The sequence below is a fragment of the Apaloderma vittatum genome, unplaced genomic scaffold (assembly GCF_000703405.1).
Source record: "Apaloderma vittatum isolate BGI_N311 unplaced genomic scaffold, ASM70340v1 scaffold13685, whole genome shotgun sequence".
Classification (NCBI taxonomy): domain Eukaryota; kingdom Metazoa; phylum Chordata; class Aves; order Trogoniformes; family Trogonidae; genus Apaloderma; species Apaloderma vittatum.
The window spans coordinates 49,120-68,047 of record NW_009718873.1 but is presented as its reverse complement, the minus strand read 5'-3'; the positions used below and the strand labels follow the sequence as shown (position 1 = coordinate 68,047).

General features: G+C 42.8%; 1 protein-coding gene across 1 annotated transcript in view; it reads right to left on the bottom strand.

Annotated features, from left to right (window-relative positions):
• EIF2B3 (eukaryotic translation initiation factor 2B, subunit 3 gamma, 58kDa) overlaps positions 1–18,928 on the bottom strand; it is a gene marked incomplete at its 5' end in the record, with an annotated part of 68,609 nt that overhangs the window by 3,294 nt on the left and 46,387 nt on the right. Inside the window, 4 exons of the mRNA XM_009870419.1 lie at positions 10,508–10,656; positions 11,344–11,421; positions 15,636–15,829; positions 16,486–16,616. Coding sequence (XP_009868721.1) covers positions 10,508–10,656; positions 11,344–11,421; positions 15,636–15,829; positions 16,486–16,616 — 552 coding nt within the window. The remainder of the gene's footprint in view (positions 1–10,507; positions 10,657–11,343; positions 11,422–15,635; positions 15,830–16,485; positions 16,617–18,928) is intronic.

The window sequence follows — 18,928 nt, the reverse complement described above, 5'->3', positions numbered from 1 at the left end:
GATTTATTTTGACCCCCCCCCCCGAAAACGTAGTGTATTTTTAAACTTTTCAGCACGGTGAAAACGGATATCTTCTGACCTTAAAATCCAAAGAGCATGTTCAAACCCACAAGAGGAACTAATTTGGGGCATTTGATTTATGGCTGAAATTTCAATTTGAATTTGTTTTAAGTGTAATCACAAACTGAAAGTCTGGCAGCTGGGCGCTTTTCAGAAAATAAATAAAAATATTCAGTGTGCGTCTGCATTCTAGAAAGAACATTTTACAAGCCCAGTCCTGCAGTGGGAACAGATGTAGCTAAGACATTAATTTGTTATACAGGTACAACGTGCAAATGGAAGCATATGAGAAAGAGAGAGAGTGAGAGAGCGCGCATAGACGTCTGCGTCTGCACGCGTGTGTGTTACATGCCTGTATCTGAGAGACAGCGAGGCTGACTTTGGGGTGGTTTTTTTTTTTGAAAGTGAGAGAACAAGAGCAAAAGGAGTAGTGGCCAAGGAGGCATGGGGGGATTACAAGGATTTAGGTCTTTAAACTGCAGACCACCTAACAAGATCACTCTGAAATGCCACTAATTTCAGTTAAGGCCACAGACCTCCCTTCCTCTGCCCTCCCTCTCTCCCCCATTGTAAACAACTAATCCCAGCAGAAAACAACAGAGAGCAAAATGTACACACATTCTGCAACATTCCAGGTCCTTCTTTATCTTTTATTTATTTTTCTAAAAGGTCAGCGTATGTATGGAGGGAGGGGGGAGGGGAAGAAAGCCAAAAAAACTCAAGTCCATCTCTTGTGTGGGCTTGAAGGAAGCTGGGAGAAAGCAAAGTCCAAGAGCATACAATATGGAGCTTTTATAGCACAGCAATTCCCGGACTCGGCTTACTTTCCCCTCCCTCTATTTGTGGCAAAGTCACATAGCTTTAAACCAGAGGACAGGGTGGTCGATTACATGTGAAAGAAATGTAAAGAATTGAGAAAGAATTCCATCTCCTGTCGAAATTATAAATAAGGAAGTATTAGTCCCAGAGACAGGCTGATTTATGCAGCCCTGGAACTGCTGACTTTCAGCTTGAGTATCAGTCTATAAATCAAACCCTTAAATCAAATGTGTCAATCGCTGCAGCGCTGCGATACTTAGGAAAAGCAGGGCAGCTACCACTGAAAGCAGGAAGATTGCCAGGGGACTGAGGTGCCGTACCCTTCTTAATTTTCTAAAGTGTAAATCTGAGATCAAACATCCTTTGGGAGAACGGGAAATCAAAATACGCAGCGCTCAGCACACCGGGAGCAGGCTGCAGGAGTCCAAGACACAACCCCCTAATTACAGGCTACCCACTGATTATTTAGGACTCTGTGATTAAAGTGGTGAGCGCTCCTGGGAGAAAGGGGCTTAAGTAACTGAGGTCAAGACCTCAACTGCAGCTCTCGCTCCAGTTGTGCAAGCTTAGGAAGGTATGAATGTCACAGGTTTGCCTTACAGCAAATCTCCTGAAATGCCAATGGAAGTTATCCAGGTCTGCTAGTTTAATCCAATTGTGCCAAAACCCCAAACATAATCTCTGTTGGGCAGCAAAGCAAATGAGGTGTCTAAAATGCAACGCTTAAAACTATACACTCACGAGGAAGAAAGAGCCTGAAGCACAAAGCCTAGGACAGCCTGTTGGTGCTGCTCCGCTGTGCCAAGAAGTCAGGGCTCTTGCTCCTCCAGATGAGCTACGAAACAGAGAGCCTGATTCGGGAGTTAAAAGCAAAGGGTGACATGCCTCGGCAGCTACTTTGCTGACTGAAGGGTAACAGCTGTGGATTCCCCTGGGAGCAATGTCCCATTCTGCCCTGGCCAAGAAGATAACAGCCACAGCAGGCACCTTAATAACACTGAGAGGTGGCAAGGAGGCAGGTAGAGCGCTAAAAACTACCAGCAACCCCTCAAGGAGGGGCTAGCAAGTTGGTGGCTGGGACACATGATCTCCGGGGTGAGGCACAAAGACCATGGGAAAACAGAGAGGAGGCGAAAACACTACTTGGAAACTTGAGAACCCAAAATGTTGCCTACACCAACACATTTTTACACCAACACGCTTTTACACACTATCAAGCAAACCTGGAGCCCTGTGAATCTCACGTTATACACTCAAGTAAATACCAAAGACTACAATAGATGCCAGCAGTATATGTGCTATAATTTATAGATACATTTCAAAGCAAGCATTCTTAAGTGAATTTGGGCTTTGATCTCCTGTTTTTCCCCTTGGGGGTAACAAAACCATTCTACCAACCCCCCTGAATTCTTCACCCATCTCTGAGGGTGTTTTCACTAAGGAACTTGTTTCATGTCTCTTTTCTAGCCAAGCTCATCACTGTGGTATGGCTCCTTTACACTTCTTCCCCACACCCTAAACATTTTGCATTACATATTGCATATACTTGCCAGCACTCGTATTTTCCAGTGAAAGTTCAACTGACCTTAAAGGATTGCCTCAAACCTACCTTAATGTGTTTTATTAAGTGAAACATAGGCTGCCAGGGGAGGTCGCCTGGAAGGTTGTGCCTCACCTCTGAAACTTCAGTTAAATCCAGCTGATCTTGGAACAAACAGATTGGTGGCCTTTTATGTAGCTGCAAGCTCGGTTTTGCACACTTTGCCGAAAGTAAGCTGTAAGGAGTTTTACATCAGGAAACCCTATGCAGGAAAACTGACCTCCCTCTGGATTCTCTTTTGCAGAGTGGGAGGGCCATGTCCTGCACGATTTTACAGTCATTTTACTCTTCCTGATGCCCAGGAAGAGCTATCAGTGTCTATGTGAAGATAAGAAAGAAGAAAAATTACATGTTTGCTCCCACCTCTGGGTTTACTTTATTTTCTCGCAAGCTGGCACAGTCAGACTGAGCAGGGTAACTGGCACATAGAGTAGAAAGACACTTTCTCTGGGGTTCTTCAAGGGCAATTCTGTGTTGAGAGCTTAGTCCTCCGTAGGACATTATTAGTTAAATCAGCTTTCCTATCATATGGACTAGGTTGGCATGGAGGAGAATTTTCTAAATGCCACCCTTACAAACTGAGCCTGGTTTCTCAGTCAAGCTGAATTTGCTAAACCCCACAGTCCCCTCAGGAATTTACGGGCATGATTCTGGCATAATGCGGTAATTTTTTTCCTTTTCTATACCCAGGCTGGGGAAGATTTTCAAGAGCACAAGACAAACTCACACCCAGATTCCTACCAAAAACCCAACACCAGTGAGATGCTTGTGAAAAATCTCCATACTCTTAGATTAGACCCATGTGGCTATCATGAAGCAGAAGCTTATTTATAGCTCTGAAGTCAGACATAAACCTGGCCACCTGAAGATGGAGATTAGCAGAATGAGATATGTTTTAAAATGCCACTTTTCAGAGCTGCTCTGAGCTTTAAGTTCAACATTTGATGTACAAGTTGTTTGGAAAAATGGGAAGAGCTCCCTGCACTATCAGGGAAACATCTGCATCTGAGATTAAAGAACAGGTGATTTATTTAAGACAGACTGATGTACTAGGAAGCTAGCCAGAAGAACACTTTTTTTTTTTTGAGGAGCTGCTGGTAATAATGGTTCAGACATTCACAAGATAACAGGTACTATATGAGAAATATAGTAGAATTTAACTTAAATTGAAAGGAACTGAAAACTAGATCTGCAAGTAGCTCAACTGCTTCCTGCTCGCTGGTTTCTTAGTTTGCCTTCTCTGCTTCAATTTATCTTTCTGAAAGCAAACTCTGTCAGCCAGCGGTTGTCTCTATTCAGTATCTTACATATCATGTGCATTAAATTAAATAGTGGAATGAAAATTATAGTTCCTGACCAAAATATTTACAGGATAAAACCAAGAGGTGTGACAGAAAGGACGGAATGTAATTGCTACATAATCAAGAGAATTAAGAACCCTTTTTACATGCAAGGGCTACACCTAGCTTTCTTCCTATGTTCATCCATATTTATCAATATACACACTTCAGCCATATATTTAAGCTGAGCCTGTGCTTTCTCTGAATCAATTTCTCACTATTCAGGTGCTTTCTGCAGTACCTATTCTAAACTCATTTTTTCTAGGCCTAGCATAGGGCAAGGAGGCAACTGGTGGTGTGAGACAGTATCCACAAGACAACAGCCATCTTAAAAAATGGTTCAAGGTGCAAAATGTTTGGGAATCCCAGTACGAGCAAACCTTTATTTCCAGCTTTGCAAGCTATGGTGCTGGAAACAACTTCATCTCCTCATTCCTCCTCATGAGGGAATGAACTGTAAAATATATTTTATGATTTCACAAATGTTGCCTTGACAATGGCATCATTCCTTTGTATTGCCGTTATCCAAGGGGAAAAAGACTACTTATGCACTGAACCCCTATAAACACTCAATTCCATCCTGGTTTTAATTAGAACTTTGTTCAAACTGCTGACTGTTTCTACATCAGGTGCTGATTTGGCACTATTGAGGAAACAACCAATAAACTTCACAATCAATCCGCAGTTAGTAGTCAATCCAGCTTGGCTTGCTTGTTGTTTTCCTCCTTTGTACATTTTCTCATAGAAAGTAGCAATAAATTGGAGACATGTGGTAAACTAGAGTAGCCTTTAACCAGTCACATGTGGTCTCTCTCCAGTCCCCTCACAGAGTAACATTATTGCATCTGTGCCATCTACTTTCACACAGGTAGCCAGAACACCTTTAACGAAATCCAACACATAACTTATTCTCTTCATACAACTGAACAAGGAAGAGGCTAGTTTTTAGCTGACATAACATTCCTGGTGCCAGCCCTTCCTTCACAAATCTGGGTACTTTGGTCCTTCATGCATACTTTTAATTCAGCCCATTCTTCTGCCCAGGGAGTCAGAACTCCCCAAGGTTTACCACATCTCCCTGTGGGTCTCATCTAATATTCCCTCTGTCCTCAGCATTCATTCACCTCACCTCCCCGCAGTTCTTGTAACCCGCAGTGCTCCTCCTCGTCACCTCCCTTGCATTCCGAGTTCCCTGACGCTGCTATGCTCTACAGTTTGCTGCCATCATGTGCAGCCTGACCCGCAACATCTGCTTGTCTGTTTAACCCCTTCCCGTTCCAAAAGTTATTCTTAGCAGTGTGGCATATGGGGGAATTTCAGCAGTACTTTTTCGGTAGAGTGTTTTTACGTAGTTCTAACAACATGCTGCAAGCTTTACAAACACAAAGAGACACAGTTATTGTTCCTGCCCCTTCAGACACACATGATAACCTCAGTCCCCTTGGCAATCCCAGTCTTACAGTTCCTGAACTGAGACTGCTCACTGCATCAGGCCATCTGGCAACTGTCTGCTGCAAACTCCTTTCTGGAAGGAACCCTCTCCTTCTCCTACTGCTGTTCCCAGTTTTGGACACAGCTTGAGAAGTTCAACGATGAGGGATCTTTTGAGACATCACATCAAAATATATCCACACCGGAACAAAGACACTGTTGTACAATTCAAGGGGGAACCCTGCAAGAGTTCCAGCCAGAGAACTGCAAAATGGCAGCAGCGTAAATACTAGAGGAAGGCAGTACCTGCCCATCAGAGCCTGTGACCCTACAAATTACATCTGTGCTGGCCAGCCCCTGTGCCACAAAAAGCATCTTTGACCGCAGACTGTGAAAGACTCAGGAACAGGGACGTGTCTCTATATGTTACAAATGCAAACAGTGAGACTAAAATGAACACTGGAACAGTTTCCTGACGTGGTCAATAGACCTTGAATTGTTCCTGATGTTTGTATGAAGATTGCCATCTTCTAAAGTCAACACTACCTAAAATTCTCTGGCCTGTGCCAGGCAGATGACATTTAATTTATCCTCTCCATCGCCCCAATGAATCAATCATCCCCAACGAACAGCTCTTCTGATAAAATTATAGGTGAGATAGGTTGAGCTTCCTTGGTTACTTTGTGAAGATCTGGTTACTTCCTAGCTATGGAAGTGAAATCTTGATGCGAATCTTGGGCCGTTTGCATGTAGTTGTCACCCCCTCTGATAATCACAGCATCCTACTTAACGATTTCCATTAAAACATCATTTGAAGCAGAATGCTTTCCTGTATTTCCCTGGAAAAAAGAAAAGCAGCAAAATACTTCATTTCAAAGACTAAATCTGCCACAGAGCCTCCATGGTACTGACTACCAGCATGTCAACACAATCATTTCAAAACATGGCTTACTGTGGTCTCAATATTTATCCAAGCTTTTCATGCTTGCCTCCTTGACTAACCTCTAAATAGCTCAAAGATCAGACTTGGTGGTTTGTGGTTTTTTTTTCTTTTCCCCCTACTATAGTCCCATCTCTTGAATCTTTCCCAGGGAAACATTCTTTTTCCACGACCAAGGAAGAAGGATGTACTGTGCACATGACAAAATGACCAAGCTCCTTTTGCTAAGTGTATACACTGAGACAGTTTTACTAACAAACGAGTGATTTCGAAATCTTTATCTGCAGGAATGGAATAAAGGATTCAACATGCTTTTCCTGTTAATATTATTTGTAATGCTCAGTGCATTTCAGCACAGGGTCTTGTATGACCAGAGCAATTAGATGTTCCTGCTGCCAGAAGTTAACAAACTAAGTAAAACGACGACCAGTAAAAATAAAGCTAAAGTTTGAAAAAAGAAAACACAAACCACCAAGAAACCAAGCACCAACTGCCAAAACAAAAAACAAACCAGAAACCTAAACCTAAATTCATCCATTCATATCTAGGTCTCATTTTAAGGAAGCTAAGTGTGTCTATGTATCCTGTGAAACACAGTTATCACACTCAGGTCAGCAAAATTCATTGTGAGATTGTCTGCAAGCCCCATCAGCAGTAATTTCTGTTTTATGAAGAAATAAGAGTGGAACTAAAATCTTAACAATGGTTTGGGTCATCTAGTCCAACCTTCAACTACACCAGTTTGCTCAAACTTCTGTTCAACCTGACCTTGAATGTTTCCAGGGATGAGGCTTCTATCACTCCTCTGGGCAACCTGTTCCAGTGATTCACCACCCTTATTATAAAGAATTTCTTCCTTAGATCTAGTCTAAATCTACTCTCTTTTAGTTTAAAACTGTTATCCCTTGTCCTATCACAACAGGCCCTGCTAAAAAGATTGTCCTCATCTTTCTTATAAGCCCTAGCTTCCAGGAGGATCTGCTCCATGATCTTCACAGGCACAGAGGCGAGGCTGCCAGGTCAGTAATTCCCAGGGTCCTCCTTTCTACGTTTTTTTTAAGAACGAGTGCAATGTTTCCCTCTTTTCAGTGACCACGAATTTCACTTGACTGCCGTGACTTTTCAAATATCATTGAGACTGGCTGGACAACAACATCAGCCAGTTCTCTCAGCACTCCGGGATGGATCTCATCAAGTCCCATAGACTTATGTACATTCAGGTTCCTCAGGTGGTCACAAATCTGATCTTCTCTTACAGTGGGACTTCGCTCCCCCAGTTCCCATCGCGTGGTCCATCCACTCGAGAGGTGTGGGAAGAGAGATCGCCAGTGAAGACTGGGGCAAGAAAGTTGCTGAGTACCTCAGCTGCCTTCTCATCTCTGCGTACGCGTTTGCCGCTCCTGCTCATCGTGGCAGGTAAATCTATCAGAGACATCAAATTTCACTGCAAACGGCATAATCTCCCTCCATAACCAGCTGCAGCCAGTCTGCCAGTGTTACAGACTGCTCTTTTGCAAGTGAGCTCTAATGAGGGGACTCCTGCATCAAAGGCACAGCAACTCAGGGACCCTGTTGAGCTGCACCACCTTCAACGCAAACAGAACAGAATACACAGAACAGGGGCTGCCCCAAGCTACTACAGAGACTGAGGACACATACGGCTACCGCAGGAACGTTCAGATATACGAAGTTTTCTAGTGACCTGTAATTTCAGCTCCATTAGTAGATTTTCTGCAACTATGTAACTCAGTGCAGTCATTTGTCACTGAGCTCTGGGGAGCCGTCCAGAGGGAAATGAGAACCGTTTCCCCGCTGCAGCCTGTCACCTGGGCAGTCAGCATCTCTCAGCACTTGTGCTGTTGTATAAATTACATCTCTCCCAGCTTGGTCAAGTATGTCCATCACTCAGCACATATGTAATCTTCCCTATTTTATTGTCTCATTGATGGAAGAATTAGCTGCACAGTGGGAAACACATAAGAAAGGGGTACCCATTATTTTGCCTGTGTTACTAACTTCTTTAATCCTCTGTAATCTCTTCTAAGGGGGGGATTCATATCTACTCAAATCACTTCACGGGAAACATACATAACATACCAGAAGCCCTACACACCAGGGAAAACAAAAACACCGCTACTGGTCCTCCGAAGTATCAAATACACGCAGTCATCACTGAAGAACAGATCATAATTTGCAAACAGTCTGTAATGGCACTATCCAGGCTAACCCCAGTTCCTCGATCCAAAGGCCATCATCATCCAGCTTATAACCTCTCTTTCTCCAATAATGAGCCAACCACAGCCAAACAACAGGAACCTAACTTTGTTCTAAGCACCTTGTGGTGCTCCCACCTGCCCAGAAAGAATCTATTTATCCATTTCAGAAGCCGGTATCAAAATGTGGTGAGGCTATTCAAAATCTTTTTCTGGTCTGGAGATAGAATTTGTGGATCTTGAAGCTGCAGGGACTATGGCACAGGATTCTCTAATCTCACAGGATTCTCACGTTAGAGGAAAACCATCACGAAATAAAACTTTTTCATCTGTTGTTTTTGTTGTTGATGTGTTTTGTTTTTCCCTATATTGACATAGTGAACTGAAGTTGTTGATCACTTTTGCAGCTGAGATCGGGTTAAAAAAAGGACTTACCATGATGCAATAAGAAATATTTTATCAGCTCTGTATCTGTGCAGATCTACAAAATATGTGTTAGTCTTCTTTGAAATAAAGTTCCATGGTCTATAGTCTTAATTCTGCCTAGAGAGGAATAATTACAAAACTGACTCTAGCCCATCGAGTGCGCAGAAATCATTGAGCTAAGGGGGGTAAACTCCTGGGACTATGAGGTTTCTCACTCAATGATGGCTACATTGTTTTCACTGGGAGTGACTAGGGATGACATTGTTTTTCAGAAATTCATGAAAATGTTACCCCGAAATTTAGTCTACCCCTCTTAAAAAATGTAATACATCACCACCTCTGTGATGCTTGTAGAATTTTGTGGAATGCTTAAGGTAACAGCTCTGAGCTCGATTTAGGATTTAGAAGAGAATAACAGTATATACCAGCCCAGACAAACAGAAGCTGATTTGGGACTCTTGATAAAGCCAGCACTTTTTATCCACTTAGCCGCCTGTGCGCGTAACGGTAGAGCCTTTCACCTCGTATGCAAAACCGTATCATTAACGACTGCGGCATCAATTCATTAATCAAAATGACAGAAGGTCTCACGATCAAACGAGAGAGGTTCTGGTACTTCTTACGACAGCCGTGCTTGTGATACAGCTGTACTGGATCCGTCTGTGATTGCACTGGAAACCAGCTATTTTCTATACTCAACGGAATTCTGATTTACGACGTGCTTGAAATTACTGCGGATTTCTATTAAAGACAAACACTTGGCAGTAAGGTACCATACTTACCTGTAATTTAGTTATGTAACAGTAGTATCCTCCACAGACCCCACATCATTTGGGTTTTTTTGTTTTTCAGATATGCAACTTTCAAAGCCAACTTGGCATTTTTTAAGAGTTTGGCCTTTTTCCTGAGGCCTTAAGCAAACCTCAGGCCATGAAGGAGCAGGGAATTTATACAGGCCTGCACAGACTCAATCAGCAGTTTCCTTTCCACTGACATCCACAGGAAGCCAGCATGTATGGAAAGATGGGGGCACGCAGACATCAACAATTACAGATAGGCCACTTTTCCCACATTTGGAAATGTACAGCTCAAGGCTACCTATTTAGTTGGTCTTTAATGCATGGGAAACCTCTGCTAGCTGGCAGATTTTCTCTTTGAAAGGTTTATTCATTCACTCTATTACTCAGCAAACGCAATGGTAACGTAAAGCTGCAAGCTGACAAAAAGGGCCAAAGAAGATGACATTTTATGGGAATCTGTAACATTCAAAGGTGATAAGAACATTCCTAGTTGGTAAGCGTACTGCTTCAAACTATGCCTTGTGCCTCAAATATTTTAGAGATGTCTGCAGACCCCACCACTAAAATAAAGCTTGAAGGGATGACACACAAGCTCATACAAACTCATGTATCCACTTAACTTACTTACACATTCTGAAGATTATATGATCTCTAAAAAGAAGACATTTATGTTCCAAGACTGCAGCCTTCTTGTCAATTCATTCGTGCATCTGCAGCCTGTTTATAGAGACTTATTTCTGACTCAGTTTTTAAAAACACCTCCCCAGTATCAAAAGTTCTGCCTGAGGATTGCTTACAGGACAAAAATTACTAACTCAGAATCTACCTGGAAAAAGAAACTGCAAGTTTAAGGGACCGAGATATAGAAGGTGACATACCCTTCCTCAATTGTAACAGAATTCATGATGATGCAGTTTGTTATCTTAACTTTGTCTTTTATGGTACACATGCTGCCAATGATGGAGTGCTTAATGGATGTCTTCTCCCCCACTTGCGTGCATGACCCAATGATGCTGTCTGATCCAACCTACGGAAGAAAAGAACAGAAACTGGCAAAAGTACCTGGAGTTCTCTGACATGTGTTCTCCATACATCTCTTCCAAACAGCACAGCTCAAGCACTCGTCATGGTGCACCCTGCTCTGCCCTGAGGGATCCCTGGTAGGGGAAAGACCTAGAAAGCTGGGGCCCATCACACAGGGCAGTTGGCCAGCCTTCCCAAGGCCCATTAGCTTGGTAAAACTCCATTAGCTGGTCTGGCTCTGTGGTCCTCATGCAGTAGGGTAAGCATGGTAAGAACAGTCCAGCTGGTACACATTGGTTTCACTCAGGTTTGCCCAGTGAGACCTGTGGAAAGCAGGCTTACACCTAGTGCGCAACCAAAACGCTTTAGCAAGAAGCGGAGCTAAAACATGAGTTTGGTGTCCTTCGGGAGGCAAACTGCTTAATTACCACGAACTGCCATTAGAGAACAAGAGACTGCAGTGTTGGACTTGGGAGTAAGACAGAATTTTTACCAAATATTTTAAAGACAGAGACTGAAAGGCAGGAACCCATGGAAGAGCCTATGAGGAGACTCTGGGCTGAATGCCCTAACACTGTAATTCCACACTTCAGAACTCAGCTGCACTTCCAATGGTGGGACTTAATTTTAAGAAGCAGTTCTTGAAGCAAGCAGCTCTTGAAAGAGCAGAGAAAGGGAAGGAAACACCTACCATGCCTCTGTCGGTGATCTGTGCAGACCCATGAACGAGTGGCTCTTCCAGACCCAGATTGAGCAATAGCTTAGGAACCTGCATGGAAAAACCCACATCCCAAGTTAACATGACAGTGCTATACCTGCATGTCACATACAGCTCAAAGATGGCTTTGGTTTCTATTGCATTCGTACATCTACCATAAACATTTTAACCTAAAGAAAAATGTAGCTTCTTGCATTTTATATCTGCAAACAGGTATGTGTGATTTATCATCTTCCCCTTTTGTAAAGGGCACAGCTACACTTCCCCTGTAGTGTGCTGCCTGCCTTCTCTCAGCTCAGGTTCCCACCTGTGGAGGAGCACTGGATCAGAAGCACCAAGCAGGCTGGCTCCACCTGAACACAGCCTGTACAGTACTACAATGTCCAGCATCTGTCACTTCAAATGTGGCTCAACGTGTTTTACTCCATTCGGTAATGCAAGAGAGGGAAGCAAGTAACATCAAACATAAACCAGTAAACTGGTGTAAAAAGGTGACTACGTCCAGTCCACTCAATAAGGCAGCCTGCTGAGGTACAGGCAAAACAAAAAAAAAATATTTCAGATGTGTAAGGAGAAAGAAACTAATATTGATCAAGTGGCTATTCCAGATGACAGAAAGATGCAGGAGCTCTTGACAGAGAGAAGTTGGGTGTTAGACGGGCAGACAAAGCACTGATGGCAGGAGAAAGAGACATGGCCACAAGGTAGCCCAGAATGGATCCGTGGAGAGCAAGTTTGAACTGGCTCCTGAAAAGAAAGGGGAGCCAGCCTTGTAGGAGGGTGGGATATCACTCTGTCATTCCTCCCTTTCTGGGTGAAAGAGCAGCCTGAGGCATTCTGCATCTCCTGGCGTCAGGCTGGGGTCAAGGTCACACACCACAGAAGTGGCGATGACAGCACGGGTGGGGATTTCAGGGGAGGCAGGAGTCTCGCAGCAGCACACACACACACACACACAGTGCTGTAACGAGGTGATGCAACGTACGATGAATCTTGGCAGGACAGAGATGGAAGTCAAAAAACCACGGGAGATAGAGAAGGCAGCAAAGTGATGCCTGAGGGCTACGAGGTCTGTGCTGCGACAAACCGTGTGCCTGCGCTAGAGGCTGCGTGTGCCACGGCTGGTGCTGAGCTCCACACACGTGGTTTGGCCAGCCAGGACGTGAGCACTGACCGTCCATCTGGGAGGTCACTGGGGTCTCAGCACAGTCGTGGTGTAACTGGGTTTGCCTGAGGGGAGGAAGTGAGAGACTCGTTAAGTCTCTCTTTTCTCTACCCAAGCACCTATTTCTACAACACTCTTATGAAGGTTTATCCTTGACATCTCTATTGCTCTGTTAAATTTGGCTGAGAGTTGCCAGCAAGTTCCAAAGCTGCTATGAACGAGGTGCCACACAGTACAATCGTGTACAACAACTTTGTAGAAAGCTGGGATAACAAGAGCTGATGGCTAGGGAGGGAACATCAAGAAGCAGATCCTACAGACCTGAAGAAGTTGGGATCAGATCAGAAAAAAACCTCAAGATCTCAAATGAGATGATACTTGCAGGAAATTGTCTGGATATTTGTAATACAATGAGCCTGTTTCCCTTCCAGCAGCAAGGATGGATAAATAGTGCCAGTTTTCATATGATTATAATTTTCAGAGTTGATGCTTCATTCAGATGAGTGAGAGCTCAGACCTTTGAGCTGTCATTTCAGGCTTCCTGTTGTCCCCAGGAGACATTTCCATATCTGTAGCTCTTTACATCCTGACAGTCCTTCCCACTAGATTTGCAGGGTTTTTTTTGTTTTGTTTTGTTTTTTTTTTTAAAACAAGAGTATATTAGATCCATATCTATAGCTCTTTACATCCTGACAGTCCTTCCCACTAGATTTGCGGGTTTTTTTGTTTGTTTGTTTGTTTGTTTTTTAAAACAAGAGTATATTAGAACCTTCAGTCCAAGGTGCAGGCACTACAGAAAACCACCAGCTTACTGGAACATCACAAACTAGGCCAATCCACCTGGATGGCACTGGCTTGGTGAAGGGATGTCGTCCTCCCCTGACACAGAGCTGGGCAGCCCCAGCAGGTAATTCCAAGAGGAACACACATCAGAGCATACCTACAGCAAAGGTTGGAAAGGTTCCTACTATCCAGTGTTGCTCTGCTGGAAGGGAAAAAAAAAGAGGAAAGGCCTTTGCCCTCCTCAGTGGAAAGGTGGTGCGGTGAAATAAATAAAGGACTTTACCAGCCAGAGCAAAACCCTTAATAGAATCAGTCAATGCTAGCGCAGCCTGAGGGGTGACCCAAGAAAGCTACCAGCTCAAACATTTTGCTCCGAAAAGGAAGGTTAGATAGGGGGCAGGAGTCAGAGGGAGTGCCTGGGTCAAGGGAAGGTTTAAGATGTGTTTGGATTTAATTCATCTTACAAAGAAACTATTTCCTGCTATTGAAGATAACTCCCTCCTGAACCCACCTGCCCACACACAGGCTGCAGGCATCCAGAAACCCAGCTGGAAGTGAAATGATGTGAGTAAAGTGTTTCCTCACCAGAAGGGCAATGGGTTAGGATGCCATTCCTTCTCACTGCTACTGGACTGGACTGCTACCGCTCTGGGAGTCTGTCTTCCTGGACAGCAAAGTTATGGGTCCCGGCTTTGCAGCCAGGGAATCAGAATCTGGTCTGTGAAGACCAAAATAAGGGCAAACAAGACAGCAGAAGTCTTTAGAGGCCAACAAAACAAGTTAAAAAAAAAAAAAAGACGGTAAAATTAAATGTGTATCTTTTATGAGGATTAGGAAGAGAAACAAAATACAGTGGCACTGAAAACAGGAACTCCTTTCTCACAACCCCTCATTAAGCTCCATTTTATGTTTTACCTCCACATAGTTCCCTTAGAAATTTTACCATTCTGGAAAAGTTAAAAATTCAAAGAAAATCCTTTCCAACGTTGAGGGCCCCAACGTGATTTCAAAACACTAATTCCATGTACCACCCAGGAGCATACACATTTCCTGAACCGACCAAAACGTAGAATATTTAGGTTAAAAAAAAAACAACACAAAAAAAAACCAACACAAAAAACCCACATGGAGCCTGACTGGCTCAACTCAATAACTTTTTACTGAAGGGGCTGCTGCCAAATGTACATGCACACTTCCCTCTAGCAAGCGGTGTTCTCTCTTAACCCTTTGGGCACACTTGTTCCTGATATTCCTGTGGAAAGTTTTACCTTTCTGACAGCAGCGCTGTCTCCCTCCTCGCTTCCTCATGCCCCTAACCACAAAGCAAATCACTTTATTTCTGTGTTCTTCTACAGGCACCAAGGAGAAAGAGCCACAATGTGTGAGCTCACTCTGCTGCTCTGCAACTCTAATTTGCATAAATTCACCCATTCATTTTATTAAAAAGAAATCAACTCAATCTGAGAGCAAAGGCAAGGCAGTGACCACTTCCAGGATTCCCAATACAATTTTATAGCTCTCCCAGCCCCATTTCCAGAAATCTTGAGTCTGTCCCTGCTACATTCCCTAGCAGTCTCTCAAAATTAGAGGAAACAGTTCATCACTAGCAGAGTGAAGTGAGAACTTGTACATTGCATCAGCCTGTGTAGTAAAAAAAAATAAATAAAAAAATTAAAAGTTTTTAATCATCAGGTCATTAGCTAGTACAGGATTTCTCTAATCCTCCCCTGTGATCTTTTATTTTATGAATCCTCAGTAGTGTGAAAGTGAAAGCTGCAATACATCAATATTTCACCTCTGTGTTTACCTGGAGTGCCACTGTAGTGAAACCTGTTCATAAAATAATTCTTTCATAATGGAAAGCATTAGGCAATCTGAATGCACGGGTAGTTTAAGTCTTTCTGCAAATCATTAATAACCTTTGTCATTATCACGATAAACATCTGCTAGGAAGAGTTCAGTCAGAACTGATCTTGCCTTTAAGCCACGGAGGACATTGTTTAGATGCATTATCAAAGCTACTTACAGCCTTATTTTCCACACTTCTTGGCTCTTTGGCTGCAGGTCTTGCCACCCTCCAAAACCAGAAGAGCGTGTGGGGTGGGGATTTCCTTAGCTAAATCAAAGTTATGGAGTAAAAAGCAACATAACCTATGTGTCCCTATCCAACAACCGGTAGGGTGATGTGCCTGGATAACATGGCCCGGGTTCAATTCCCACACACTCCTCAGCTGTCTCGCTGGAGCCACTCCTGGAGGCAAAAATCTCCCACCAGTTACTCCTGTATTCCCACATGGCAGTTCTGTACTCTTCTCACCTGTCGGTTAGCTTCAATATACAACCCAAGAGTATTCACTCGGTAGCACAGCCCCTCTTTCATTATATGGACGTAGCAGCGCACTTTTCCTTCGTGGAGAGTTTCATTCATATCTCCTCTGTGATCATTCCAACAAGAGTTATCTGGAGCAGGTTTCAGCAAGCTATTATCTTCCTTTATGAAACTATAAATGTCTGGAGAACACACACATGCATGAAGTTAGACAGGATTTAATGAAATACTTTCTGAAGAGGAATACTATTAAAATACTGTTGGTGAAGGGAAATCTTTGCCTCACATCATCTGAATGGCTAGATACTTAGCAATCATTAACAGATTTTATCACATGTAGTGAGTAAGTGCTTATTTTTATTCTGCAGGTGGGAATCAAGGGATCAGGACAGATGCAAATTTTTGCCCAAGGTCACATAAGGAGACAGCGGAAATGCTAAAAATAAATTCCAAGATCTGAGATCCTGTCCAGTTCCCAGCGCAGGGTGGTTAAAGCTTAGTCTGTTGCCCTACACAATTTTAGGAACTCCTTCTTAAAATCACATTTTCAAAAGTGCATTTACTTATACTGCATTCTAGAAGAAAAAACACAGAGCACCTAGCTGATTTGCTTTTGATTTACACCAAAATAAGGGAGGACAAAAATATTTAGACAATGCACAGTACTGTTAGAAGAAGAAACCTGCTAGAATCTTTGCTATCATGCAGTTTAAGAGAAAAAAACCCACAACAAATCACCAAACTAGTGTTTTCAGGCAAATTCTGTGTTCCATCCAATAATTCAGCTGGAGCATATGGGCTTTAAAATCTTCATTAAATCTTTGATACTTGTACTGACCTACAGATGCTTGTTCTTTTTTCTTTTGGTCCACTTCTTTGTTGTCTAGTCCTTGCTGCAATGATGCAGGAGAAGAGAACTGTCTCCTAACCAGATGTGGAATAAGCTCACTCCGAAGAGATGTGATTGTCCTGGGGAAAGATACACACACATGAAGTCTGTGAATGCTAAAACTTACATGTCTTCATTTTCTTTGCGTAATGTTATCCAATATTCTGCACATTTTTCAGAAGGACGAATCAAAATGCCAGGTTCTCCAAGACATCTGGCACTAAGACAATGTCCACTGGTCAGGTGCTTCCTTAATGCATTGAAAGGAAGATTCAAAATAAGGAAAAAGCTTCATATTCAGAACTAATTCTCCTATAGCTTAACAGAGATGCCTATAATTTAATACGGCATCACCCTAGGATTCATACTTGTGTGCAGGCAGAATGCAGAAATTACCAACATCGTAATGACAACTACTGATACCCACTTTATGTGGTTTAAAAAAGGCATCACTTGACAGGAAAAGAGCAGATAAAGTGCCTATAGAGGAAAAACCAAAGCAGCTCCTTTTCTTTGTGATAAAAATACAGAAATGCTCAGGGATATATGAAATATCAGATCCCTTTATGACCCGGACATTAATGATGTCCTCCTGCTCACATGAAAGATCAAGAACATTTTAAAGACTCAGTCCTTTAACCAAGAGAAATCAGCACATTTTAACAAGTTTAGTGCTCTTTAGGTACCTTGAGCCAAAAAATATCAGAAAGCTTCCAAAGGCTTCAGCTGGCAATACACCCGTCTTCCCTGCATACAGATTTCAACTTTTATTATATTCATTTTGACACCCCAATACTAGGAGGCAAAGAAATCACACAAGAGGGTTGTGATAAAGCATGGGCTTGAAGACAAGCCACCTATGCCTTAAAAAAGGACCCTGGTCACTAGATTAGCTTTCCTCTTGCATTGATTTATACATTACAATGAATCAAGAAAAACCTCTCCCCAACAGACAAATACCAGTAGAAAATCTACTGGTAGAAAGTCTACTGTACAACAGGATTATAACTCTGGCAATTTAGCTTTGGCTACTGGAAGATAATTTTATTTTTCAATACAGTATTTGGAAAAAACCACTCAAATTAAGAGTTTTTGCAGTTAGAGTGCATAAGATACAGTCTTTTTGTTTACTGTTGTTGTTTCAGTATTTTAACAATCTGCATTTAGTTACTGAACTGCAGATCATTTAAAGTAGTGCTTGGGAAATCACACAGAAAATGAACTCAAACTTGGCTTGTATAAGAGGAAGCGCTAAACTTCAGAGGAAGGATTGGGAGAACTAACACAGAAACCTTGGCCAGAGGAACTCGGCAAATGATAACCTGCGAAGGAAAAGGATTGGTTTAGAATGGAAGACAGCAAAACTAGACACTAACTATAGATTAAACTAAAAAAGGAAAGTACTAGAATAAGCACCCTGAAGGTGATTTTGGTTGGCAAAGTCTCTATCAATGGGGGATATTAAACAGTTCAAACTTTAAGAAACGTGCAGCTGGCCAAGCCTCTGTTCAGGTCAATGACAGAGAAGCAGACCCAAGGACCAAAACAGTCTTTCCTGTCTCTAACTTTGACGGGAAGGTTCAGATGCGATTGCCACTTCAGCCATACGAACAAATACAAACTTGACAAACTTGTCCTCCTGTGCTCAGCTGTAGCTTGTGCCACACTCTCCGTCCTGCAGCAGGATGAGCTAACCTATCCCAGATCTGAAATTCTGCTTTTATTCTTTATGACAGACGAGGGAAAGCTCTGGTCTTCAGTCTCTCCTCCTCTTGAAAACAAGATTATAATCGCCTTCCGATAGCTGTATTGCAGGAACTAATGAAGCAAAACACTTCATTCTTTACTCACCCAATTTCTCGCTGCTAACCACTTACAGGCGCGCTCTGCCACGGCCACCCTGGCCCTGCGCTCCGACACACGTGTGGCTCTGCAGATGGGCAGTTTACTAGCTTACAATGTTTGCCTGCAGCTGTGCCATTCAGCAATGATTTCCTGCTTGGGTTTTATACTCCATCCAAAACCGACAATCCTGTGTTTCCCTCAGAGGCTGGCCATGGCATTTATAAGATATATTACCTATAAAATATTCAAGTATTTGGCAGTCTTAAATAGTCTGATGCAGAGGACAACACAACACGGTAGGAAAGGAAAGCAGTGGAAAGGGGGAAAGACAAAGTTTTGCCTGGTTTTTGATGGTTTACTCTTTCTTGGCCAAACTCCTGAAGCTTTCCTGCAATTCTCTGAAGTGTTGGCCACATTCCTTCAGCAAAGGTGGAGTAAATCTCCAGGTCATCCATGAGATGTGTCTCAGAAAAAGCCCTTCTTACTGGAAAAGGAAAAACAGGAAGGTTTGCCTTTGCTTGCTGTTCGAGCAATTTATATGTGACAT